Source organism: Spodoptera frugiperda, chromosome 10 (genome assembly GCF_023101765.2).
Source record: "Spodoptera frugiperda isolate SF20-4 chromosome 10, AGI-APGP_CSIRO_Sfru_2.0, whole genome shotgun sequence".
Lineage (NCBI taxonomy): Eukaryota > Metazoa > Arthropoda > Insecta > Lepidoptera > Noctuidae > Spodoptera > Spodoptera frugiperda.
In genome coordinates this window covers 10,151,522-10,178,780 of record NC_064221.1, presented here as the reverse complement: position 1 = coordinate 10,178,780, position 27,259 = coordinate 10,151,522, and the positions used below count along the sequence as shown (strand labels likewise).

The following is a 27,259-nucleotide window of genomic DNA, read 5'->3' as shown; positions in this document are numbered from 1 at the left end:
AATATTTATTCAGTACTGGGCACGATGCACCAAAAATACACACAAAACATTAATTAATATTAATAAAACCAAAATATTTTTATAAAAAACAGAAATAAAAATACTACACAACATAATGATAGAAGGACAGTATGTAGTAATGAAATAGAAGGAGATGAATGATATCATGGCGATTGATGGAGAGAAGTGGAAAAATAAGATAATATTGATAAATAAGACTTCAAGTGGTTTGGGATAAGTGAAAAAAGAAGACGTAGATTGATTAGCAGAGATAGTACAGTTGTAATTTTTTTTTAACTGAATGATACTATCATAACTATAAGACAGCATGGAGACAAAGGGAGCTTACAAATAAATCAATAACAATATATTTTCTTTGTTACAGGAATTTTGGTGCAAAATGCGGTCAAAGCCACGATTGTTGGTGATGTGAACAACGCAGTCGCCCCAATGTACGATAGCCCGAGAAGGTATGAATCACGTTTATTGATAACTATGGTTACTGCTACTGCAACGATCCCATAGAAATTCATGGTACTTCTATACATTTAGGTTCCATTTTGGTATATTTTATTTTCAAATATTTATGCCATTTTCAAACGCAATTAACTCATCTTTACATGAAGAATCCATCTTTAATTCATGTACCAATGTTTCTAAACATGGAAGCTATAATAGCTGCCAAAATTTCAAACCGGGTCTAAGTCGGTAAAACTTTTTACAGATAAGCAAATACCGATGATACCGAAACGCAAACTGCCGAGTTGACGGTAACCGAAACAGTAACTGAGGTACCAAAACCTGGGTACCTCATCTACCCAATGACTGATGAAATTGTCAAGTCGGATAATGCCGAAGATGGCGATAAGGTAGCCAAAGATACGAAGGTCGATACCGAAACGAAGGAAACGAAAGAAACAAAACCGAGAACTGTATCATTTAATAGGGACGTACACGTGAAACGATTCGGTGAGTTCGAATATCGATAGCTAACTCGGTTACATCTCTTGTTCTATAGAGACGGGACTACTTCGTTAACATACTAATTTTCCATCTATCTCGGTATCGGAAATCCTACAAAAGAGGTTGTAAATAACAAAAAATAACCGATTCACCTTGAGACTAATTCGTTCAAATTAATAAGACTAATTTTAATAACGTTTTCCTTTTTTTTGTTTTTTTTTTGTGTTTATCTTCCGTCGAAGCTTATTCTTTTTAGTCAAATTCTTGTTTTCCTATTAGCTTTTTGTAGCCAATTTTCCTTAATATTTTATTTTTGGTTTTGTTTTGCAAAACTGTATGTATTATTTTATTTACATTGCAGTTGAATGCTTGATATGGCATTTGCATTTTATTTATCAATATTATACAGACTAAATTCCAAATTCTTTACTCGTGCCGACTCGAGTTATGTAAACTCCTGACTAGTATGTTAACTCACCAAGACACAACAAAAAAAAAAGAACATTCAAAACACATCACAAATGTCAGCCATTGTACAAAATCTCCCCCTCCATGCAAACACAAGATGTTCTAAAAAATGTACTAGGACAACATGCAACATTAGAAGTTACCGTTCAATAAACAAACACAACAGTAAGATGAGAAATATGCCATCAATAGAATTAAATAACAAAGACAAGATAAGAAACAAGGCCACACCAAACAAAAAGCAATCAAATAAACAATTTGATCACTAATTGTCCGCAATTGAACGTGACGAATTATAATTGGCATATTTTACGACCAAACGGGCCATCACCGTTTTATAAAACAAATATTGATACAGAACAACAGTTTATACGTGAAATTGAGACGAAAGTGTAAAAGAAAAAACGTTAGACGTAATTGTTGTAGCCATTTTGTAAGAACGATTTTTATTTATGTATACCAGCGTTTGGAATTGTAAAGCTAATGGTTATAGGTAAACATCAGCTAACGATTGAATTGAAAAGTTATTTATAGCTTTTCCTCACGACAGGTTGTCTGTTCAAGTTTATAAAAATTGTATTATCGAAAAAAAGAAGCAGAAATATAATACAACTTAAATAGATTTCTGAGAACGAATTTACTCACATCTTATCTAGCAACTATCTATCTATAGGAACTTCATAATCTTTGGCAACGATCATCTCAATTCGTCTAGTTATTTCTGCAATGGATTCAAAACATACTTTATCACATTTATAGGCAACATTAGCAGGATCATCATTAGAACTCATAATGGGATACTTACCATGTTTATTAATGTTTACGAGTTTCCGATATTTCGGCACTGTTGCAAGCTAAGTATCCCGTCCCGCCAGCTAAGTTAAATATCCCGTTTTGAGTTCTGATCATATTACTAGTGACTATGTCAGTTTAAAAACTTATATTAGTAGGATCTCCTGACATTCACACGACATACATCTATCACACGATGCTCACATTTTGGGATATTTATAAACAAGGAAAATGGTAATATGTTGTATCTTAAATCTGTCGTATCTTTATTTTGTTATATTCTGCCTGTCTGCTTCTTAATTATTATTTTTTTATGTTTGCTCGCAGATTGATATTATTTTTCTTCAGCTAGTATATTTTTATCTGGTGTTTCATCCTCTCATTAAGTCATTACTTTGTATCATTTTCATTCGCCTTTTCTATGAGCAAATCGATTTCACATTCATCATCGTCATCATCCCCAAAATCTCATTTTCTTGCACTACTGGACATCCTTTATCTGATACAACGAGCAGACGGATCACCTGATGGTAAGCAATCACCGCTGCTCATGGACACTTCAAACACCAGAAGCGTTTCAAGTGCGTTGCCGGTCTTTTGGCGGGTCGGTTAGACATTTGAGGATTGTTGGGGAATCGGGGTTTGGGAAGATTGCATTGGAAGATAGGGGATAATTGGGCCTCCGGTAACCTCACTCACACAACGCAAGCGTTGTTTCACGTCGGTTTTCTGTGAGGCCGTGGTATCACTTTGCTTGAGTTGGCCATTCGTGCTGTAGCGTGGCTCTCCCACACTTATTTTCCTCATTTTCAACTTTGTCTTATTTCTTACTATTAATTATTAAATATTTAATATTAAATTTTAGAACTGGTTTTGGTCTTTGTGTGTTAAAATGTTTCTGAGTTTTATGACTTATTTTATTAAATTTTTAAGTGCTTAGTGGTTTGATTTAAATATTGTAGTATTTAATTATGTTTGTTACATGTCGGTTTGCCTTCATGTCTTACCTAACATTCAGTGCATTGAAGGTCATTGTCACTGTTTTATGGTCGCCGTGGTACATTAATTTGGTATGTTTTATTTTAAGTGCACCTAAGTACCATTTTTATGTTGGAAGTTTTATTAATTTGATGTTTTGTATTACATTTTGTTGTTTGTTATTCGATGTAAAGACTTTTTGTTTGGTAGTTCTAACAATGTGTTCTATGATCCTTAGATTAGATTTGATTTGATTTCAGCCATGATCGTCCCACTTCAGAGCAAAGGCCTCCTGGGTTCCTTCCAATGATCCTTTTATTAATCACTTACTCCACTGACTCTACAAGACAAAGTGGACTTAGAATCAAGAGTCATGAACTCCGATGAAACATTATCGTCATTTCTCGAGACTTTCTCGACAATAACTGTATCGAAACCCCTAAGCAAATAAATAAATTAAAATTAACTAATTTCTTTAGTACAGGGCTGGCAAAATACAAATGATAAGTAAGACATTTAAAACATCCTCTTCATAATAGAATACTGTGTCTAACATTTGTCGTTTAGTGTCTATTTCTTTGAAATAGTCGAGTTAACTTAAAACTTGTTTTAAAAAAGCTTGTATTCAGGTAGTGACCTTGACCGTTGTCGGTTGTTGTAGTGGACAACTTTAAAATTAAATAAACAGAATAACTGAAGTATAATGTTGATGTTTTTGTGGACGGCCTCATTTGTTGAGTATTACAATAGTGCCTCGTTATTCAAGTGGTCGCAAGTGCCGGGCCTGGGGACTCGGGTCCTGGGTCGGTCGAAGGACTACTGGGAATGAATAGTCCTATAAGGGTTCATGAACATACCATAATATGGTATAAATTACCAAGATAAATAAGTAGGAACCCATAAAAAAGGATTTACAAATTATTATAATTCTACGTTTAAAACAAAACACTATTACGTAGGGGTCAGAGCCCATTCGTCCCCTAAAATTCGTCCCCCAGCAAAAAAGTTGTAGATTCGGCCCCTATATAGGTGCCCATTGGTCTCCTTGTAGGGGACCAGTTAATATTTTAATTAAAAATATTATTTTTAAGGTACCCATTCGTCCCCTCTAATAAATATACAATATAAGTTAAAGATTCGGCACCTATTCAGGTACCTATTGGTACCCTGAGATAAAATTAGCTATATTTTACATAAGAAACGGTTAACATAGTACACTTGTAAACAGTTTATTATCGGAATTAATTTAATAAATCATAACATTTCTTTTGATTATTAAAAAAAACATAACCCTCCTTCTGGCGCAGTCGGGTAAAAAGAGCTATGATGAATGATAATCCGTCATGATAATAATATATAACCTGTCGATAGGCTTACGATGTAAAATTGTCTCACTACGAATGGCTTGTTAAAATAACGGGTTACGAATAGATAAGGTGTTTAAAATTGGTAAGTACTTACTCTCCAGAAAAAATAAATATTCTTCAGGGGACGAATGGGCCCCTCAAAAGTTGCAGGGGACAAGTGGGCACAGGGTGCGAATCTTAGGGGACGAATGGGCTCTGACCCGTAGTGGGTCAGAGCCCATTCGTCCCCTAAAATTCGTCCCCCAGCAAAAAAGTTGTAGATTCGGCGGGTCAGAGCCCATTCGTCCCCTAAAATTCGTCCCCCAGCAAAAAAGTTGTAGATTCGGCCCCTATATAGGTGCCCATTGGTCTCCTTGTAGGGGACCAGTTAATATTTTAATTAAAAATATTATTTTTAAGGTACCCATTCGTCCCCTCTAATAAATATACAATATAAGTTAAAGATTCGGCACCTATTCAGGTACCTATTGGTACCCTGAGATAAAATTAGCTATATTTTACATAAGAAACGGTTAACATAGTACACTTGTAAACAGTTTATTATCGGAATTAATTTAATAAATCATAACATTTCTTTTGATTATTAAAAAAAAGCATAACCCTCCTTCTGGCGCAGTCGGGTAAAAAGAGCTATGATGAATGATAATCCGTCATGATAATAATATATAACCTGTCGATAGGCTTACGATGTAAAATTGTCTCACTACGAATGGCTTGTTAAAATAACGGGTTACGAATAGATAAGGTGTTTAAAATTGGTAAGTACTTACTCTCCAGAAAAAATAAATATTCTTCAGGGGACGAATGGGCCCCTCAAAAGTTGCAGGGGACAAGTGGGCACAGGGTGCGAATCTTAGGGGACGAATGGGCTCTGACCCCGTAGTGGGTCAGAGCCCATTCGTCCCCTAAAATTCGTCCCCCAGCAAAAAAGTTGTAGATTCGGCCCCTATATAGGTGCCCATTGGTCTCCTTGTAGGGGACCAGTTAATATTTTAATTAAAAATATTATTTTTAAGGTACCCATTCGTCCCCTCTAATAAATATACAATATAAGTTAAAGATTCGGCACCTATTCAGGTACCTATTGGTACCCTGAGATAAAATTAGCTATATTTTACATAAGAAACGGTTAACATAGTACACTTGTAAACAGTTTATTATCGGAATTAATTTAATAAATCATAACATTTCTTTTGATTATTAAAAAAAACATAACCCTCCTTCTGGCGCAGTCGGGTAAAAAGAGCTATGATGAATGATAATCCGTCATGATAATAATATATAACCTGTCGATAGGCTTACGATGTAAAATTGTCTCACTACGAATGGCTTGTTAAAATAACGGGTTACGAATAGATAAGGTGTTTAAAATTGGTAAGTACTTACTCTCCAGAAAAAATAAATATTCTTCAGGGGACGAATGGGCCCCTCAAAAGTTGCAGGGGACAAGTGGGCACAGGGTGCGAATCTTAGGGGACGAATGGGCTCTGACCCCGTAGTTTCTGTCTATTTAATGTTATTCTATACTATATATCCTATTGCCTACTTAACGATGCTCTACGAGCTCTTAATTTAGTCGCATCTAGTCTTATCAAAACATCTGTCCTCGCATCAATGCAAAAATGTTGGAATGCTTCACAGAATAATGATCAGTTTTAGAAGGATTTTTTTTATAAACACCTTGGTTGCTTTAAAGGAAAAATTACAATGTTAGTATAGGCTAGGAGTAGTACTGCCATTTTGAAAATCCCAGTTACATCATCTGCTGCCACAACATCCAAAACCGCTGCAACTCCTGTAAGCCAGGATCTATTGATGAAAACATTATATAACATATTAATACCACAGCAACCGAGCTTACGGGCCGCCTGTTGGCGAACGATCAATGTGTGCCCAGTATCATCATATCAACTACAAGACGTCCACATTTGAACATAGTCCTCCTTAAAATATGACTTATACAAAACTAGCTTTTACCTTCTTCGGCGACTTCATTCGCGTGGAATAGTTATTGACTTGTGATATTTGGGTACCATACCCGTATCTGTGCATGGATACAGACAGACAAACATTTTTTTGTCACATTTTTGGGTTCAGTATGTACCTAGCAATACCCCTTACTATTTTTTTTAATATTTTCAATGTACAGAATTAACACTTCTACAGTTTTATTATAGACCACACTGTACACTATGAATGCATTAAAATGTTTTGATTGATTTGATGTGTGTATAGATATGCCTTAATACACCTGCAACACCAGAAATATCGTGAGTGTGTTGCCGATCGTGAATTTAGAATAAAACATTACGAAATATTAATAATATCTCTATTATATGAGACAGTCGCAGTAGTCAAAGTAATATTACCAAACAATTGCTGGGGGTCAATTAAGATCGTGTGAGTTCTGACCATTGATCTAACCTTTGTACATATGTATTAAGATTTAAGCAGTGAGGTTATGGAGGTCAGACAGCAGTTGCTTCGTGTAAATTATTAAATAAATATATTGATTTTGATGCATTTAACTGAACATGTCTATAGTATTGATTTTTGTTATTAAACACTATAACGTTTTTAGCGTTTCATCATTAGCTTTCTATGTAGGTATAGACTTAACATTTAAAGTATTTTTTGAATGTTATTTTGATGTACGGTCCACATAAAGAACATCAGTGTAGTTTGGAGATTGACGCTCGCAAACTATTAGCATCAACGTATATGTAATCTGTCTGTAAATTACAACATTCGAAATCAAACCACAACACATTTTCAGAAAAAATCAATCACTCATGCTTCTGTGTTGATTAGACAATTTACAATTTTCTTTATCCCATAACTTTTTCTATACTTAATCTTATCAAAACATGTCTATCTGCAAACAATTCAATCACCACGTTAGACGTTACATCAATTTTTTCACCAATCATTGTTACATCTACATCAGTGAGCATGTCTTGTTGCTCATCTTCATTAAGGTCAGCAAAAACTTTGACATGAACATCATTGTGAACCTTATCATGATTAAAATAGAATCGTTAATCAGTAGGGAGTGACAGATAGTCATCTTCGTAAACATCGTGTTGAAGATTAATTTGTAGTTGTTTTTATTGTGATGACTATGTTTTGTAAGCTATGGAATGTATCAAGTGTTTTGTAACTTGAAGAGCAAGATATAGGGTGATTTGTAATTGAACCAAATTTTGCTTGTACTAAATTACGCATAATTGGGTTATGTTACAGAGAAATAGATCGTTAGGCTGGGTAGCACATTGGGTGCAACAAATTTAGGCTGATACTAATTGTATGTTGGTTTATGTTATAGAGGAATAAGGCCTAAGCTGCACACTGGGTCCAATTCAATTCGATCTTAAAATAGAGAATCTGTTTCAATATTTGATCTTAAAATAGAGAATCTGTGGAACTGTATAGCAGTATTTCTTTTAGGCTTGATATGACGATAATAAAGAAACGTAATAGAGCAACATTATAGAGGCTGTGAGTGAACCAAAATTTTGGTTTGTACTAATTGTACGTCATTGAGTTATGTTACAGAGGCATATAGGGTGAGCTTAGGCAGCGTACTGGGCCCAATTTTATTCTATTCACTCTTAAGTACTTCGAAAGTGAAGACTACAAACCTGACTGTCTTTAAGGTCCATAGATAATACATTAGTTTAAAATGTCGGTTTTACCCTTACAAAACAAAATTCTACTAGTAGTCTCTTTAAAGCAATTGCATCATCACCAGCAAAGTTTCTAGGCATAATTTAGCTTAAAAACAAGGCTATGTCTTTTGTAGTAACAGTACAGAATTCTCGCAATATATTTTGTACAGTTTGTTTCCTTATAGTGTCCTTACTTCACAAACCTCTTATGTGCAAGGTCATCCATGCATAATTGCGTCACCGAATTTCCCAGACTGGTCAAATATTGAAGACATAATTATTATATCTTGTGCAATGTTTTAATCGCTTTGTGATAGGTCATTTGGACATGATGTGTGTTACTAGTTACTAGAAGTATTGTAAACCAATTAAATAATACACTTTTATTTCGAGTCAGACTGCCTCGTTGGTCGATTTGTCGTAAATGCGATGGGTAGGACACCAGACAAGTGCTTTTGGGTTAGATTTCCGGGCCGGGCAAAGAACTGTTTTTTTTTCCGTTTTAGAAAATTTCGGAACCTAGAATTGTGTCCGATATGTGCCCAGTATGTGGCAATAGGCTTACCCCTATTACATGGGACTTATAACGCAAATGGTAAAAAGTGGGTGTATATTGTACAGTGGCATTACGTGCCGTAATGTGGGGTGATAAAAAAGCGTGACGATACTTGCAGTTTAAAAGGAATATTGAAATTACAGGTTAAGAAAATGCCAATTAACATTAAAAAATTGAACTCAGCAAAGCAATATCGATCAAAATTAGGAATGAACCAGCGAAAGTTGTATTAACAGAGCATTGTCTTAACTAAAATCTGAAATAGAGCAATTTTTTTTAATACCAATATCACACCAATCAATACCAAGTAATCCACCACCTATTACAATCTACCTCACGACTACAGGAAGCCTAATCCAATACGAGCGCCCGGCCAATCACAATTACCTAACAATTAATACCAATGCCCGATCACATTGAGTAATAGCAACTAGAAACAAAACACGATCATAATTTCTTCCCAGCCACTTTCCGACAATAGTAAAAGTGCTTAATGCCCGCTGGGTACACACGTATACAGCGTGTAACAAAATACATCAAGAAGCACTGAAGAATACAGGTTGAATAGAATCTCTATACAAAATAATTGGTGTCGCTTGGTTCTTGATTTTTTCATACAAACGTATTACAACACTACAGGGGTCACTCGCTTATATTACGAAACATTTCTTCTGTAAATCTGATCGCCTAGTACCTGTATCTACCTAATTTTGATGTTCGGTTTCTGGAATTTTATGTATTGGAAAAATTCATAACTTCGTTCCATGAAAACATGAGTTTAAAAAACCCTTCCCGTATCGTTTGTTATGTTGTCTAGAAACCGTGCACTTGATATGTATACCCCCTTTTTGTTACACCGTGTATATACGCTGGCCGGTTGTAGCTTTGTGATGTAATGTATTACTACATTCTTACATACTCGCAGGTCTTGTATGCAAAGATAAGGGTTCACGAAATATGTGGACGGTGGTGTTGTGCCAAATTCATTTATTGGTTTGTAATCACTTGATGAAATTTCGCAGCCACGCCTGTAGTTTCGCATTCGTTTTTGGGTGTTGTGAAATTGTTGATTTATACGACATTATTTTTTTTTAGAACTGTCGTTTTTTGTGTATAAGCTGGTAAACGGGCAGACGGATCACCTGATGGTAATCAATCGTCGCCGCCCATGGACACTCGAAACACCAGAGGCATTACAAGTCCGTTGCCAGCCTTTTGGGGTTTAGGAATTTAAGGTTCTTGGGGAATCAGGGATTTGAAAGAGGAGTAATTGGGCCCACAATAACCTTACTCACACAACAAAACACAACGCAAGCGTTGTTTCACGTCAGTTTTCTGTGAGGCCGTGGTATCACTCCGGTCGAGCCAGCCCATTCGTGCCGAAGCTTGGCTCTCCCACACTTAAAGTCTAGAAAGGATATTTCTTTTTAGTCCTTTATTGTCTCTGCCTATTTCAACGACAACAACAAGTATGTTGATGATTTGTTTTATTAATTTAATATTCAAGGGGAAAAGGGGTGTTCCAAAATCTTAACACATTATCTACCAACAGTCAACGACTAAAAGTCGAATTTAGATAATCTTCCTTAGTCACAAAAGCACGTACAATCTACAACCTCATAAAAAATTATGTACGACGTGCTTCTGTAAATAACACACTGTACAATTTAGTAGCAACATCTATTTATCAGTTCCAAGCTCAATCATTATAATTCCATCCTCCAGAGTTTTTACAACCATGCAAACTAGAAATTTTGCTATACATATTTGGCAGACAGTAAATCATGACTGTAGTAATCAAATTCGCGTTTAGCAATACCTAGCCTCTCTTATAAACCAATTTGAATCTCTTTAGAATGATGCTTCGAAAATCATCTTAATTAAAGACAAGGTGTTATTCTGACATAACAAATCGTAAATCATTAGTAAGTAATCATAACTAAATTCGTTATGTTAGGTAATTGGCCTTTCCTAATTTATTATCTGTAGGTAGTTATGGCTTGATGGTAATATGATTAGTTTACTTTTTGTTTGTTGTTATGGGATTGGACTGTAGGTAAGAAACGGTAGTCATGAATACAGAACAAGTTAATGTAGACTTTCTGTAAGTAACATTAAAATCGTATTTTATTTGAACTTAAGACGGGATATTTACCATGTTTATTAATGTCTATGAGTTCATCCGTGATCATGGCGCTTGCAACAGTGCCGAAATATCGGAAACTCATAGACATTAATAAACATGGTAAATATCCCGTCTTAAGTTCTAATGTTAGTGTTAGTGACCATGTCAGTTTAAAAACTTATATCGTTTTTTTATTTTTCTAATAGCCTCTAATAGAGAGTATATTTAATAATAAATTACCTTAAAATAAAATAAATAAGAATCTAGACCAAAAGCCATTGGAAGTATTACCTCGAAACACAAAAAGATTTCGTCGATATAAGTGGCCCCAAAATCGTACCCTGAGGCACCCATTTGTGTCTTGCGTAGGGGGCGGGTCCTCTGCAATCTGGCGCTACAGACTGTCCAAAAACGGCATGCGATGACGATATAAAACATATAAAGACAGTTTCTGAGTCGGCATTGACCTAAACGAAGGAGCCTTATGCGGTGAACGATTTCGAAATCCTCCGTAAAAACATTTCAATGAACGTTAATAGAATGATTGCAAATTTTGATATAAATGTTATAATTAATCATTGTATTAGTTTATTGCGAGTATTTTGATTTAGTTTACGTAATATTTTGTGGTTTTAGATTGGACAAATGACTTGATTATATTGGAATTTGAAGAGCGCGTGGGCGATGGAGTGGCAACCTGTCACTGTTGTCACTGTTAAGTTAAGAAACTTAATTGCTCTATGTGGGTTTAAGTGATTTCTTAACTTTATTAGTAACGAGCCTATAGTTTTACTTGCTAACCCAGCTTCCATTCGAAACATGTAAAAAAATAATTGCAAGTAATTTAAAACTGTTAAGATTTCAGCAAATTAACTGGAATGGTTTCCTTATTATCAAGTCGTTATTGTCCGTTATGATAATTGAATTGATATTGTATGTGTTATTCATGTAGACTTTCAAATCAGTGCAATTATTTACATCGGTATGTTTGTATGTAATTTATTGCTCGTTTCCTTCATTGAGTCTATTTATTGTATCTATTGTATAGTGTATTATGATAGTGTGTTGTACCGCTGATTGCTTTTGAGAAATAATTTTGAAAGATTTGCACAAATAAGTTGCAATAATTCTATTATGTCCATTTTGGTGTGGTTTTAGTCGTCTATACACTTTCTACAGATGATAGAAGATCTGACTAAGGGACTACATATTTGAAATGATGGAGCGGCAGCGCTCTCTAATAAAATTTGAAACTTTTAAACTACTATCCAACCGTTTATATTACGTGTCAAATTATCTTGAGGCCTGTGGATTGTTACGGGTTGTTGATAATTTCGTTTACATGATTCACATTAATAAAATCTTTATTAACCTTGTCAAGTTCTCCGGATAACTTAATTCGCCTTCGATCACCACCATCTGCAAAAATTAGGTCATAAACGTCGTCAAATATTTTATACTTGTCCACGTGGGTTCTTGAAGGTTGTGTCAAGTTCATCCGCATATGCCACTGTTATTTGTCATTCTTATGGTAGGTATAGGGCGGCAAACTAGCAGACGGATCACCTGATGGTAAGAAATTAGCTCCTCCATGGACACCTGCATTATTACCAAAGCGTCGCCGGCTTTTTGGAGTGAGGAGGCTGGGGGATTAAAATTGGGCATCAACTATTCAGTGAAACAACGCTGTTTCACGGCGGTTTTCTGTGAGGCCGTGATATCACTTCATTTGTACCAACCATGCCATCTAGTACTACCGTTATCAGACCCAACAAAAAGATTGTTTGTGAAAGAATTTCGTAATTAGTTTCCAGATGAGCTCCCTTCCCATTTCTTTGTACCGTTAAACTGACTAATAGATTACGTCATTACGTTTTTGCTAAGGACGTTTTCCACGCACGTACCATCTTAGATACTTCTTTGGCTAAGGAATGTTACTGTATTCCGGTTAGATGGTATGTTTGTCTGTATAATTATAAGCAAATAGGAGGAGACATTAGTTTGGATGGTTAAGCCAGTTATAGTATTATTCAAATTATGGGTTTTGTAGCGTGTAATAGTCACTTGATTACTTAAAGTTTATATTTTTGTTTTTTGTATAAAATAAATATTACCAAATCCGACTGCATATAGGGAACTCAGGTTCGACTCTTGGCTAAAATATAGGTACTTTCTCTTAAACTTTTTGTGGAACCACTTCATTTCCAAATCTTAGTCGTTAGCTGGTATAAGACAAAGTAATGTAAGATTTAATCTACTTTTAAAAAATTCTTGGTATTATTACAAAACCTAGAATTCTGCCCGGGTGGACATAGATTACCCTCTATTACATATGACCCATAATACGTATAACTGCTAAACAGTGGGTGTTGCATTATCAGGGACCTCACTTCTTTTTGTAGAGCCTAACAATTTATATATAACAGATTTAAATTATAATATATTGTACACCTCTACCAACTCCTTCGTGGATTAAAAAGCGTGCTGTTATATTATCAAATAACAATACCTGCTATCCGGTCATCCCACATAGCGAATACTTCTAATGGCCTTCAATAACTGGTTCGAAGTTATCTGCAACAATGTACATTGTTATATTTGTTACTCTATCGCCTTGTATTGTCTCTACTTGATTGTGCATGAAAACACATTGCTTCCTTGGTGTTGCAGTTTTATTTTTAATAATAAGATTTACATAGATTACAACATGAGTGATGATTTAATGCGTAAATACAATTTATTTTTGGTTTTGGTTTTCGGTTTGAGCTAACGAAATAACGCCAGTGAAGCCTAAGACCCCAAAAACCCAGCAGTATATAAATATTTGTTCATGTTTATGTTTAGTCATCCCATTTGTTGTTGACTAATTACTCGCACAATTAGAGGCGGCAGTGTGTTTTATTTGGCTGAACGGTCGGCGTGCCATGTAGCGGGTTCGATTCCTGCACGGAGCAACTCTTTGTGTGATCCACAAATTGTTGTTTCGGGTCTGGGTGTCATGTGTATGTGAACTTGAATGTTTGTAAACGCACCACACAGGAAAAATTCCTAGTGTTGGGAAACGTTCTAATTTAAAAGAAAAGAAAGAAGAGTCTTAACTACACTAGTAACCATCTTTAAAAAAAATGCATTGTGAAAATGTATTGTCAATAATTTACAGTCAAAACCTATAGTATTTACATACAAAAAAAACTCTCCTAAATTAATTTTGTTAAAGATTCACATTTAATTAACTACAATTAAAACAAAACAAACAAACTTTCAGCACCTATCTTTCAATTAGACAAGAGGTGAAAAAAAAGTCATCTCTTAAAAGATCTGCATTCATTATACCGTACAAATCTAGATAAAATTGTGAGCAAACTTTTTGTGTAAACTCGCCCACGATAAACGGAAGCCTCCAAGGTTCACTACCCACTAATGAGTGTCTGCCTTTGTGTATCAATCTCCTAAATACGGACACGTCAGTTAGCACCTCTGCATCATAGAGTGTTGGTTTAAAAAATAAGGAAACTGAAAGGATGGGCCGACCTTGTGTCGTAAAGTAAAGATGAAAATTCGTAAATATTTTCTGGGTCTTTTTGCAAAAAAAAAATTGGCGTTTCCCTAAAAAAAAAAAGATTTTTTTTAGTAGCCGGCTAGATAACAATAATTAATTAAATTTTAGACAATGAAGTATATTTCTTAAAACAAAGAGTAGAAGATCGAGTTTAGTAGAGTAATAATAAAAGTACTCACACACGATAGAACTTGGTTCGGGCCGGACTTCAAACATTGTGCGCTCCGAATGATATTCGGTCGTGTAGCGCATGACTGTTACCTTATGGGGGTTAGAAATGTAAGGGTTGTTGGAAGATCAGGGATTAGGAACATTGGGAAGGGGTGTAACTGGGCCTCCGGTAACTTTATTTACACAACGAAGCACAACGCTATCATCGTGTCACGTTGGTTTTCTGTGAGGCCGTGGTATCACTCCAGTCAAGCCGGCCCATTCATGCCGAAGCATGGCTCTCCCATACTTAGAAATACATAAAAAGGTACTTATAATGAGTCATTAAACATTAACAAAATTGATCTCAAGATCTTTCAAAAGTACTTTACAAACCTACGTATAAACTGGATTATACACACGAAGGCTTTGTTTGTCATCCACGCGGATATTTATTCTGGTGAGTGTGAGTGGTGACTAAGTTGGATGTGATCATCGATTTTAAGACATAGACACAGCTTAATTGATTTTGAAGATGCTCTGCTTTTTGGGAGTTGTTTTAAAAAGGACGCTTCGTGTAATTACAACAGAAAATTGACTTTGACCAAGAAAAGTACCATAATACAATAATCATCATCATCATCATCATCAGCCGAGAGACGTCAACTGCTGAACAAAGACCTCCCCCTTAGTCCTCCTTAATATAATAATAAAACGGGCTAATGCAAAACAAATAGTAATCACCGGATCACCATTCGTTTTGGATTAGCTCAACGACGTAGTAGGTGTCATAAACGAGCTAGTGGGTTACCGGTGCTCCAGCTTTAAACAGGGGTAGGAACAGAGTGGTTATTGATCAGTAAGAATTTCTGACACTCTTTCTAGCGTCACTCAAGACGGCAGAATTCATTGGATGATTTTGCCACTCAAAAAAAAGGTGTCATAAAAAGAGATAATTACTCGTATATGTACAATAATGAATAACCAAATAAAATTCCCAAGTCGAGTATAAAACATACTACATAGTGAAGATGACAAAGTGAACAAACAAACAAGTTTTGTGACGTGTCTGCGTGTACAGATGTGTGTGGTGTGAACAGGTGTCGTGTGAGTAGTTGTATACTTTAACCCATACATAATTATATATGTTGTGGAAAATTGATATCAATGATTTTTGAAACATGAGTAACGGAGTGAATTAATGAATGAGTCGTTGGTTATAAATATAAATCTTTTACAATTGACTTGCCTAAGGGTGTTTTTCTACTTGAGATGTGCTATGTAATCAAGCTACAAAGACGTAATAGCTAAGCCGTGGGCAGCCGCAGCTCGAGTACACAGCGCATCGATAGTAAAGACTTTCCATATAAAATCAATTAGAAATAAAATTAAGCTATGTGGGCTTAGCTGCGTCCGTTTACACTAGTGCTATGCTATGTGTACCAATGATTATGATTGGTGGAAGCCAAACGCATCCACAGCAACATAGCATAGTCTTTTAAAAGCAGAGTTGCATATAATCAATGCAACTATCATTTTCGATCATTTGTTAGGCAATCAGGGGTGAGCCTATTGCCAAAAATATACTATAATAATACTTTATGATAACCGACCTGGAATTCTAACCCGATATTGTTCGACAGTATTCACCTTCTAGTAAGGCTATGGAAGCGACATAAGACTTACTACGTCTTACAAAATTGCAATTCTCATCAGCATACATAATTACTTTTACATAATATTAATTTATATGCGACGAGCTACTTAGATAAATCATATTATTAATTGGCAAACGTATAATGAGGTAGACAGAGAGGTCAGCGTTATAATAATGTTTAAATACGTAAATACAGGTTTCTGCGCCATTTTCCTTCACCGCAAAACTGTTATGTTCGTATGACGTTCGTACTCGGATTCTAGATTTAGATATTAGATATTGTATGTTGTATCGTCTTCATTGGGGGATAATGTTCTTTATTTTGTAGTGTTTAGGAAATACCTGTATAAGTATTTAACTTGTTTTGTAGTGAATAACATAACGTCATGTCCTTTAATTTAAGATTTGGAGGCAGATACACATTTTGAATAACAAGCAAAGCACAGCCAACACTTACAGACTTGGAAAGGTAAAACTTAGCATGTGTGTGCGTTACTTGGGGAGTGTAGGGGAATACTTAGAGAGGAATCCCTAAATTCCCACATATTAAGCGCATACAAATTCGCTGGGAGAAGCTTTGCATATAACCAATAAAACTGTAAAATGAGTTTGTTAATGCATTTCTAATTAACAAACATTTGGTAGATTAAGCATGCAAATAAATGTACAGCAATTACGTTTATTTATTCAATTAAAACATTAATTAAAAATCACGGTACTTACTCACGTACATTGATGTCGTCGTTAAATGGTGACGTAAATAATGATAAATAACGCTTCTGCGCATGCTGCTCATGATGAAGAGTCCCTCTGTGACTCGAAACTAGTAGAACTTTTCTACATTAATGTACGTAAGTAGAGATACAATTTTGACACATTTTGTATGGAGCGCATGTTAAAATTGTATCTCTAGTAAGCAAGTCTACAGATATATAGTTTATTGAAATTGGCCGAAAGCCGTGATTTTCAGTTAATTTAGTATGTATCACTATAATTATTATAAAAAAAAACAATAAAAATCTTCTTCAAACTCAAGCGAGTCAACCCGTAAAATTATTCAAAGTCTTACTTAAAGATACGAGAACCGGCAGACTGATAAAATGGCTTATAAATTTGTATATTCACAATAATATTCTCGTTATACTGGTATAAACAGTTATTATAGTGGCTGTGTTTAGACAACGGGCCGGCATTGTCACGGCCGCCGAGCGTGTTTTTATGTACAAATAATATGTAAACTACACATATACTAGTTTTTCGCATACGTGCCGCGTGTTGTTTACAGGGTATATCATATATACCACCGTACTTAAAGTCATTTAATGGTTACTTAACCATGTCCTTAGCGATTGTTTGCGATACAAAATCATTAAATGTTGTGAGTGCGGCAGTTAAAGGCACTTCTCCAACCCAACTTGTCATTTAAATTTGAACATTAAATCTTATGTCGTATGATAAGTATACTTCATAACGTCAGTACAAAAGGGCTGTAAGCTCGCGGTCGGCGAGCTGGCAGCGCGCTTACAGCTTTTTTATATTGTTTCCAAAGTAAAAATTTTCGGTGTTTAGTGGGAGAAATGGTTTTTTTAAAGTTACATTAGGATTAGTGGATCACACAAAGAGTTGCTCTATGTCAGAATCGGATCCGCTACAAGTTGCGCGGCAGACAGTCGCCCAACCACCGCACCAGTGTAGTCAACGTCAAATGTGGTTCAATAGTTTCAAACCCTACTTCATGCAAATAAACAAACAAACAACCAAATCCCTCCTCTTTAGGTACAATATTACTAAGCTAATGATAAACATTAACAAATGCTTGGTATTTTAGCAACACGTAGAGGTGCTAAATAATTTTACACGTTGCTACTTATGTGCTACATCCCACTATGTCGTGTGGGCTTATTGTAATTAAAAGTATGCCCACGCGAGATTTATAATATTTGGATGTCTGGTTGCAATGTGAGTGTTAAGACTAAGTCCGTTATTAATAACTGTTTTTGTCTTTGACGCATTGTTTTAGTGTTTATTTTATAGGATACCTAGTTTATTTCTATTTGATCGTGTGTGCTTCGCTAATGGAGTGGTCGCAAGTGCAACTGCCGGACAAGTCGGGCAAAGTATTAGGTACTAGGTATTTTTCGGTTTTCGAAAATTTCTCAGTAGTACTATGGAGTCTGGAATTGTGCCCAGTATATGGCAATAGGCTGACCCCCATGGGTCTTATAACACAAATGCTGAAAAGTAGGCGTACATTGTATAGATGCATTACGTGCCGTTATGAGCACTTCTGCCTACCCCTTAGGGGATAAAAAGGCGCGATATTATGTGTATAAATATTGTGCGATCGTTTTCGGAGTCTCTGAGCTATTTAATGTCTTGGAAATCCCGACTTTGACCTTACACCAAAAAATACAATATTGAATTAATCTGCCAATATTATTATTAACTTCATTTGACTTAACAAGTTGAGACAGGAACTCAATTGTAAACTATCGATTACTATCGCTAGACCACAGTCAAGATCAATTCCAGTCAATTGAACTTCATCAGTTTGAGGCTATTCAGTTAGAAAAATTGTATTTTAAACCTGACATTGCATTGCTATTCAAGAGGGTACTGACTGATTGGCGATTCCCGGATAGGGAGAAATAATATTGGTTTTATTAAGATTTTCTAAAATCCTTAGGACATAAGTAATGTCACATATTTTGGGATTGTATGTAATCAACATTAGGTTAAGTGTATGAAGCTACACTTTGAAACGAGCACCTAGGTTCACTGATATTGCATACTGCCTAGCGAGTTAGCGGGGCTCCGGCTCGAAAAGCAGCAGTAGGAACGGGGTGGTTTTAAGTCAGTAAGAGTCTGGCACCTCGCTTCACCTAAGGTGGGAGAAGACATTGGATGATTTCCTCCTCAAAAGAAGGGTTGTTGGGGAATCAGGGATTCGGAAGATTCGGTAGGTGGTAATTGGGCCTCCGTTGACACTCACTCACACTACCATCCTCTTCAAGGATTAACAAAAGCCTTTTGAAAAACCTGTCAATATTTAGTGGAACATCTACACCGTTACCAGCCAATAATTTATATGTGAGATTATTTACAATGCGATTAACATCTCTAGAAGCACAGTATCACGTATCCTAGGACCACACGGACGATTATTTGATAAAAAATCTTAGATACTTGGAATTGTGATTTATAATGAATTGTAACTGGTAACTTTGTTTTTTAAATTTGGTTGGTGTAAGGCTTCATGAGTATCTGATTAGGATGAGTATCATTATCTTCATGAGTATAAGTTGTAGACCACATTGTACACTATTTTTTTTTTATGAAACACGCCGTAAACTAGCGTACGTATCACCTGATGGTAAGCAATCGCCGCCGCCCATGGACACTTGAAACACCAAAGGCATTACAAGTGCGTTACCGGCTTTTTGGGGGTTAGGAATTTAAGGGTTGTTGTTCAGGAATCGGGGATTGGGAAGATTGGGAAGGGGGAATTGGGCCTCTGGTAACCTCACTCACACAACGAAACACAAGGCAAGCGTTGTTTTATGTCGGTTTTCTGTGAGGCCGTGGTATCACTCCGGTCGAGTCGACCCATTCGTGCCGAAGCATGGCTCTCCCACACTTAAACTATGGATGCACTAAAGTGATTTGATTTGAGGATGGCAAATTAAGGTGTACTTAAGGGTAATCGGTTCAGCCATTTCAGATATTAGCCAGAACAAACAGACAGACAGACAGAAAAATATTGTAAAAAAGATATGCAAGTAGTAAATGTAAAAAAGATAATTATGCAATATAATTTAATGTGTACAGATAGACTAGAAAATATACCAAAAACATTGAATTGTAGTTTTTATCGAACTATTCATCGAATTGAATGCATAATTGCAATACTTTTTACTTAATAAGAAACTCATCGACAACTTTTTATTAATGGCAATCCTTCATCAACTTTATAAATAGGCACCCAAGCCCAATCCACAGTATTCCGGGTCCCCCATACATAATATAAAATTCGTCGTATTTCTGCATACTACTTATACGGTTGCGTCGCAGGCGCATTAAGGCCGTGACGTCACAGTTGCTCACGCTTATTTTTAGCTCTGACTTTTGGCGCAAACAACTTTTGAATTTTCTTTGCTCCTTTTTTAATACTGGTATTGGTTTTAAACGGTAGTAAGTTTAAAGGGTTGGTGGTTTTTTTGTTGCTTTCAAGGAAGATGATGCGTGCAAGTTTGTATGCGAGAGGAGTACGATTAGGCTTTTTTTAGGGGTTTAAATCATCCAATGATTTCTGGAGAATCAGACTCTTACTGCCTAAAAACCATCCCGTTCCTACTCATGCTTTTAGATTCGGAGAACGGGTGGCCCGCTAGGCAGTCCGCAGGATTAAGCTTGCGGGTATTTACGAAGTGTAGTTTTGCGTGTGTAAGTGTGAGGAAATGTGTGTATGTGTTTTTTTCTCTTCAACCTGTACTACACATAACATATCATCAGCCTATAAGTGGCCACTGCTGACCAAGGCCTTTTCTAGCATGAAGAAGGTTTTGAGCATGAATAACTACGCTTGCTCAATGCGGGTTGGCGATTTTCGAGTATAACATATGAATAATTTCAGTCTAAATTAACTAAAAATCACAGTTTACTCATGTACGTTAATGGAGAAAAAACTCTACTAGTTTCGAGTCACAGAGGAATCTTCATTGAGCAGCGTGCACAGACGCGCAGTCCCTCTGATACTCAAAACTAGTAAATTAAGTATATCTCACGATCTTTATTATAAAACTTCAATCTATTTATTACATGTAGTAAATCATATTTTAAACGACATTTCCATAACATTATTATAACACAAAATAAAATTGATAAAACCAAAATCTGGCAACTTACGATTATGGTTAGTCTTGATGCGAATTCACCAAATGGATACTCCATAACAAATGATAGATCATTAACCATCGGTAAATCATTAGCTATTGTGTAGTTTTTGCTACAGACCAGGACCCGGGGTGACTAACATGCGTAGGAGTGGAGAAATAAGTTCTTTGCTCGATATTCTCCGTTACATTATGACGCCACTATATGTAGTCATATCGCTTTAATATGGACCTCTGTAGTTAAGTACCTGTATTAGGTACGTGTGTTTTTGAAATTATTGAGAGTAGTGTTGGCCCGTAGGTTTAAATGTGCTTTTCCACCAGAGATGGTCTATGATACGTTGTTGTGGATGCGTTTGGCTTCCACTAGTTATATTCTTTGGTACTCATAGCATACCACTGGTGGAAACGGGCTCATCTTATCTTTGTTTTTGCATGGAAAGATGCGTGCTATGGATTGGCTTCCCTACTATCGATACATCGCATACTCGACCTGCTACATAGCTTAGTATCAGTGGAAACGGTCATATAGTTTAACAGCTTAGCTATTACATCTTCATAGCATAGCTACATAACACATCTCTGGCGGAAAAGCACCCTAAGGGCGTCTTAGGGTGCTTTTCCGCCAGAGCTCTCAACGTAGCAACGGCTAGTACCAATGTAACGTTTCCCAAGTTATATGTACTAGATTATATAGAGAAACGGTAAAGGAAAACATCGGGAAGAAACCTGGGTTTATAATTTCTAATTATCATCTATATATTAATACGTGATGCAAAAACTTTGGACCGCTTTTTACGAAAATTGCGCGAACGTAGGAGCATAAAATTTGGTACACTTATAGTTTATGTGTAGGAGAAGTGAAGAACGCTAATATTTTTCAAAAATAATGCTTATAAAGTACATTAAATCAATAAATAAAACATTACACACACATGCATAGTATCTGATCGTATTTGACAAAACGTCATAATCAATAGACATTGCGATGATATTCTGACGTCTCATATGAATAGAGTTTTATAAAAGAGTTTGTTTGAGTTTGAGTTAAATAAAAATTATCCTTGAACGTATGTTAAGTGGTATTGTAAATTAAATCGTATATGGTCGAATTTCGACCACTAGGCGACCACTAGTAAGTTTGAAATCGCCAACCCGCATTGTGCAAGCGTGGTGATTAATACTCAAGCCCTCTCCGTGTGAGAAAAGGCCTTTGGTCAGCAGTGGTCACTAACAAATAGGCTGTTAATGTGTGTGTGTGTTTTGGAAATTGATTAAATTAATTTTGTTATGATTGGCCTATGTCGTAAAGTCAACGAAAAGTTGTTTAAAAATTCACAAGAGTTAGGCATCTCTCTGTTTGCAACGTAATTAATCATATGTTATAATTTTTTTACATTATTCTCAATCTCAAATCATGTACCGTGTTAAAATAAATAATCGAGACGAATCAAGTAACCTTAGCAAATCTATTACATGAATAATTTTGTTTTTATTCAACTTTGAAGTACAAAAATGTACGATTGTTCTTCAAACTTATCATAAAAAATATGTTAGTTAGACAAAAATGATTAATATATTTATCATTTATGCTCATACAAGTACCTTTTGAGTATTTTAAATATATCTTTATTATTATTTTACACAAAAATAAATTTGTGACAGCTTAATTAATAGTCTAACGCAACTGGTATCTGCAACCACAGGTAACATTTTGTTTGTGGAATGTGAACCTTACTATTCAGTAATAAAGTTTATTGTATATGTAAAATATATGTCATAATAATAACTTAATGTTTCACATAATAAGCCTGGTACTACTAGTACGAGTTGCTTTTCATAATAACTCATGGAATTAACCATTATGTCAGAAGATACTGATCATTGTATTTTCAACATTATTTGCCATTTATCATCTATGAACTACGGGATAAATTACTCATCTAACTCAATATTTACTAGCCATTAACAAACATACAATCATCCATCTTCTAAAGTAAAACGATACTAAATAAGGATTAAAAAGAAATAACTAATTACTTATATTTCAAAATTCGACCAATGCTAACTTGCTAATAAATTAATTCAGAACACGAAACCAAATAGCTAGCTAAATATTCCAATTATTTTTACAGATAAACCGCGCGCAACACGAACAACATCATCTGACCAACCCAAGTCCATCAGAAAAGAACCATTCACACATCTATCAGAAAAGGAACTCATTGAAGAAGCTAACAAAGTACGCGCACAGGCTGAAGGCATCACATGCACCTCTGATCATCCACCTGAGAAGTTCTTCTCCTTACCACATCGAAGAAAAAAGGACAATAAGATCGGAAGAAGGAACAGCGACGAAGGTGCTCCAGAGAAAACTCCTCTAGGACGATCAACCAGTGATGTAAGCAACAAAAAGAGAAGAGAAAGAACTTCCCTATCTACGCTATTCAGAAGAGCACAAAGCGGTAAGGGTTCTGACGCACCAGTTGTTGTTGCCACAAAACCTGTTGCTATAGTCCAGAGAAGTAAAAGTGACGTGTCCGATCTAAAGTCTAACACAACGCTAACCACGCAGAACAAACCAATCCGCAAACGATCGGGCAGTGAGACTGAAGAGTTCCTTAAGTCATTAAGAAATAAGAAGTCACAGCTGTCACCCATCATAGAAAGTTCACCCAGAGAAGATTACTTTAAGAAAACGCCACCCCTCGACCTGTACCAGAAACAAAATTCTGCTCAAAAAGAAAATAATTCTGAGAAGGAGAAATCGGATAACAAAAAAGTTAATCCCGTCGAAAAGCCTCCTAGGTACAAAGCTCCTGAAAAACCTGAGCCAAAAGCACCCACTAGAGCTAAAAAAGGTAAATCACAAGAGAAGGAGAAAGAGAAATCACCACAAATAAGTGCCACACCCAAACGAAAAACTGATGTGAAGAAGACAATTCTTGTGGATGAGATTGATTCGCCCAAAAGTAAAGATACAAATCCTGCTGATGTAAAAGATAGAATCAAAGATAGCATAAGGAAAATTGAAGAAAACGTTTATGGTGATAAAGAAATGATACATAGTAGTCAGCAACCGCCGGATAAACCGCCGTTGACTAGAGGACATACTGTGGATCACTTAGTGAGAATACTAAAGGAAGACCAATCTTCACCTCCACCTAAATCTCATTTGATTTCACCTCCCAACGGGACTAACGTGAATCAACCATTCTCTTATATTAAACCAAGTATCAGTCCTGATCCTAATCTTTTTGTTAGGAATACTAGTCCTGATAGAGTACCTTCACCAGTCAACAAGATGGATAAGGGGGTGGTGTATGCTCACGTAGTGAGAGATCACGACTCACACATCAACAATAGATTAAACAAACAGACAGTACATAAAACATTTTCTCCGTCCAGAGAAAAGTACGGAAACTTCTCCGACGAAGATGAAGGTTTAGGTTATGAGGAGAGACATAAGTTTGCTAAAACTCAAATGTATGACTATGATTATAAAAACAAGGAAAATGACAACTTCACTAACTTTGAGCCGACCTACAATATCACAGATTCACCCATAAGACCTCGGTTTAGGGAATACAAGCTGACTAGTTTTGAAGACTTTGAACCAACTTATGCCAATGAATATGCGCCAAAAGACAAGTCTCCTGATCTAAGTAATCAATACAGGGGGAGAGGAGATGGTATGGATACAAAAAAGAAGCAGTATGAAACAGAACCAACAAAGGTTGATTTAGATTTCAATGAACTAAGTCACAGACGGCAGCTTCTGGAATCAAGATTAAATGCTCGAAGACTTGATAGGGAGAGAAATGTTGAAGAGCCAATATCACGGTATTTACCCGAAGATCCCATATATGAAGCTGAGAAACGCATGCAAGCCACTGAGCGATACGTCAATGAAACAGTTCGTTACTATCGGAACACATTAGAAAGGGATGGCTTTGCTGAAAGCAGTGTTACTGAAGATTACAGTAAGTATGATTCAGACAATCACAAAGTTAAATATAACACAGAAAGCAGAACCTTCCAAAAAGTTCCTAAAGGAGAACTTGATAGACGTGAGTTCATTGATAAGTTGGAACCTAGATACAAGAGTTCTAAAAAAGATTTCCCCCCAGAGCCTGAGTACGAGCCTCCAAGCTTAGACTCAAATACAGGCAAACCTTTGCTCAGTCCTGATGAATATAAAGAGAAAAAGTATAAAGCTAAAAAGCAACTTACTTCTAGTCATGATGTACTTCAAACTGGACAAAAATATAAAGGCAAAGAATATTTCGGTAAGAGAAAAGGACATTACTCCTCCAATCCTGAGATTGCTCAAGAACGTGAAGAGGATTATGCGAATCTCCCAAAGTATGCCGATTCATACCATTCTCTGCGTCGAGTGAAGAATAAAGACAGATATAAGGAAGATTTTGGCATGACACGACATGATTCTGGTGACAGTCGTGAATACTACCGGGATGATAGATCACCTCGTCGCTTCGATATAGACAACAGACTAGTTGATTCTGGAATTGAAAATGACTTCAGAAAAGACTCAAGCGGAGAAATACACAGAACGAGGCACAGGAGACATGAGAGTGATGATGACGTCAGGGACACCTCATTATTTTTGGCTAGTGAAAGACAGCATACAGAAGACAACTACCCAGCTGAGCAAATATACGCTAACGGAGAGTATTTGGCAAGGTTTAAGGATTATAAGGACGATGGATATAGGAAGGAGTACACGAGGCGAGATAGAAGTGCTGATGAAGGATCACATTTTGAGCCAAAACATGAAAGATACGAGAAAAGTCCTAGTAGACTTGATGATAAAGTCAGTGCGAAACCGCCGAAGGCAAAGAAGCTAACTGGACTTGAAAAGGTAATTTGTCTCTTACATTTTTTATTATGAAGTTATAGAACGTGACTTGGAACTAATTATATCTTGTTTTGATTTATAAAGATGAAACAGCTGTTCTCTCGCGACTCTTCTAAGAAGAGCAAGAAAGAGAAGGAAGTAGTCCAGCCAAAGACTCGCACACGGGTGCTCAAGAGCCCTGAACATCTTGCCAGAGACGACTCCGAATATAGAAGGTACATTTTGTTAATTTTTTACTACTAACTTTCCACGTATAGTTTCTTATTTAGAAGATTCCGTGAGGTATAGCCTGCAGGAACATCTGGCTATAAAGGGCTTAATTTGGCCGCTTTCATCAACTATCCATATACTATCTTTTAACTAAAAGTTATTTATACACTGTTAGGTGTTCCTCATATCGATAAAATCAAAATTCCATTAAATGTTATCTATTTTAGTTAAAAATTGTGTAGTTGTTGGGGAAACAATTAAACTGTATTCAAGAAAAGAGCATATTCCTTTTTGAAACGCCCCTGTGTCTCATCTGGTATTGCGGGTGTCCATAGTGGCGCTAATCGCTTTCCATCAGGTTTTCCATCTGCTCATTTGCCCCCTATTCCATAAAAAAAACTGTCCGTTAAATAATGTACCGTTCAGCCATTCAAGACATTTACATGAAATGAATAGATTCATCAACGTAACAGATGTTATTTGTAATAGTATAGGACAATCTACTTTCCTAATTTTGCATTCTACTGTTTCATATAAACTTGTCTGCGACAATTCTGTTGCTCATGTAGGGCAGAGCAAGGAGCGGCGTGAATCACGTGGGATTTTCATGTCACTTATATTGTTATCAGATGAAAGTTGTGACCTGATTGTGTTGTTTTACTTTATCTAGCTTTGTTTTGTTCTAAGACAAGTAAGGTACTTAGAATTGACATGACTTTCCGTTTTAATGTACAAAGACTTATATTGTGGCAAGAATTATTATGGGTGTCATTTTGGATGCCGTCTGTAGTATTAATTAATGATTTGACACAAAATAAAACCCTTGTTCACTTCGGTAACCACCAGAGGCCCAATTATAATTGGGCTGGTAATTACCAGCCAATCTTCCCAATCTCCAACTCAACCCTTAAATTCCTAACCCCCAACAGGCAATGCACTTGTAACGCCTTTGGTGTTTCGAGTGGTCATCGATGGCAATTGCTTACCATCAAGTG

General features: G+C 36.1%; 2 protein-coding genes across 2 annotated transcripts in view; one reads left to right on the top strand and one right to left on the bottom strand.

Moving 5' to 3' along the window:
• The window catches only part of LOC118277304 (protein EFR3 homolog cmp44E), a 501,236-nt gene that overhangs the window by 84,368 nt on the left and 389,609 nt on the right, over positions 1-27,259 (bottom strand). The window lies entirely within an intron of this gene.
• Positions 1-27,259, top strand: part of LOC118277082 (uncharacterized) — an 86,615-nt gene that overhangs the window by 43,292 nt on the left and 16,064 nt on the right. Inside the window, exons 2-5 of the mRNA XM_035595747.2 lie at positions 386-470; positions 725-969; positions 23,311-26,057; positions 26,139-26,269. Of these exons, the coding sequence (XP_035451640.2) occupies positions 822-969; positions 23,311-26,057; positions 26,139-26,269 (3,026 nt within the window). The 5' untranslated portion in view covers positions 386-470; positions 725-821. The remainder of the gene's footprint in view (positions 1-385; positions 471-724; positions 970-23,310; positions 26,058-26,138; positions 26,270-27,259) is intronic.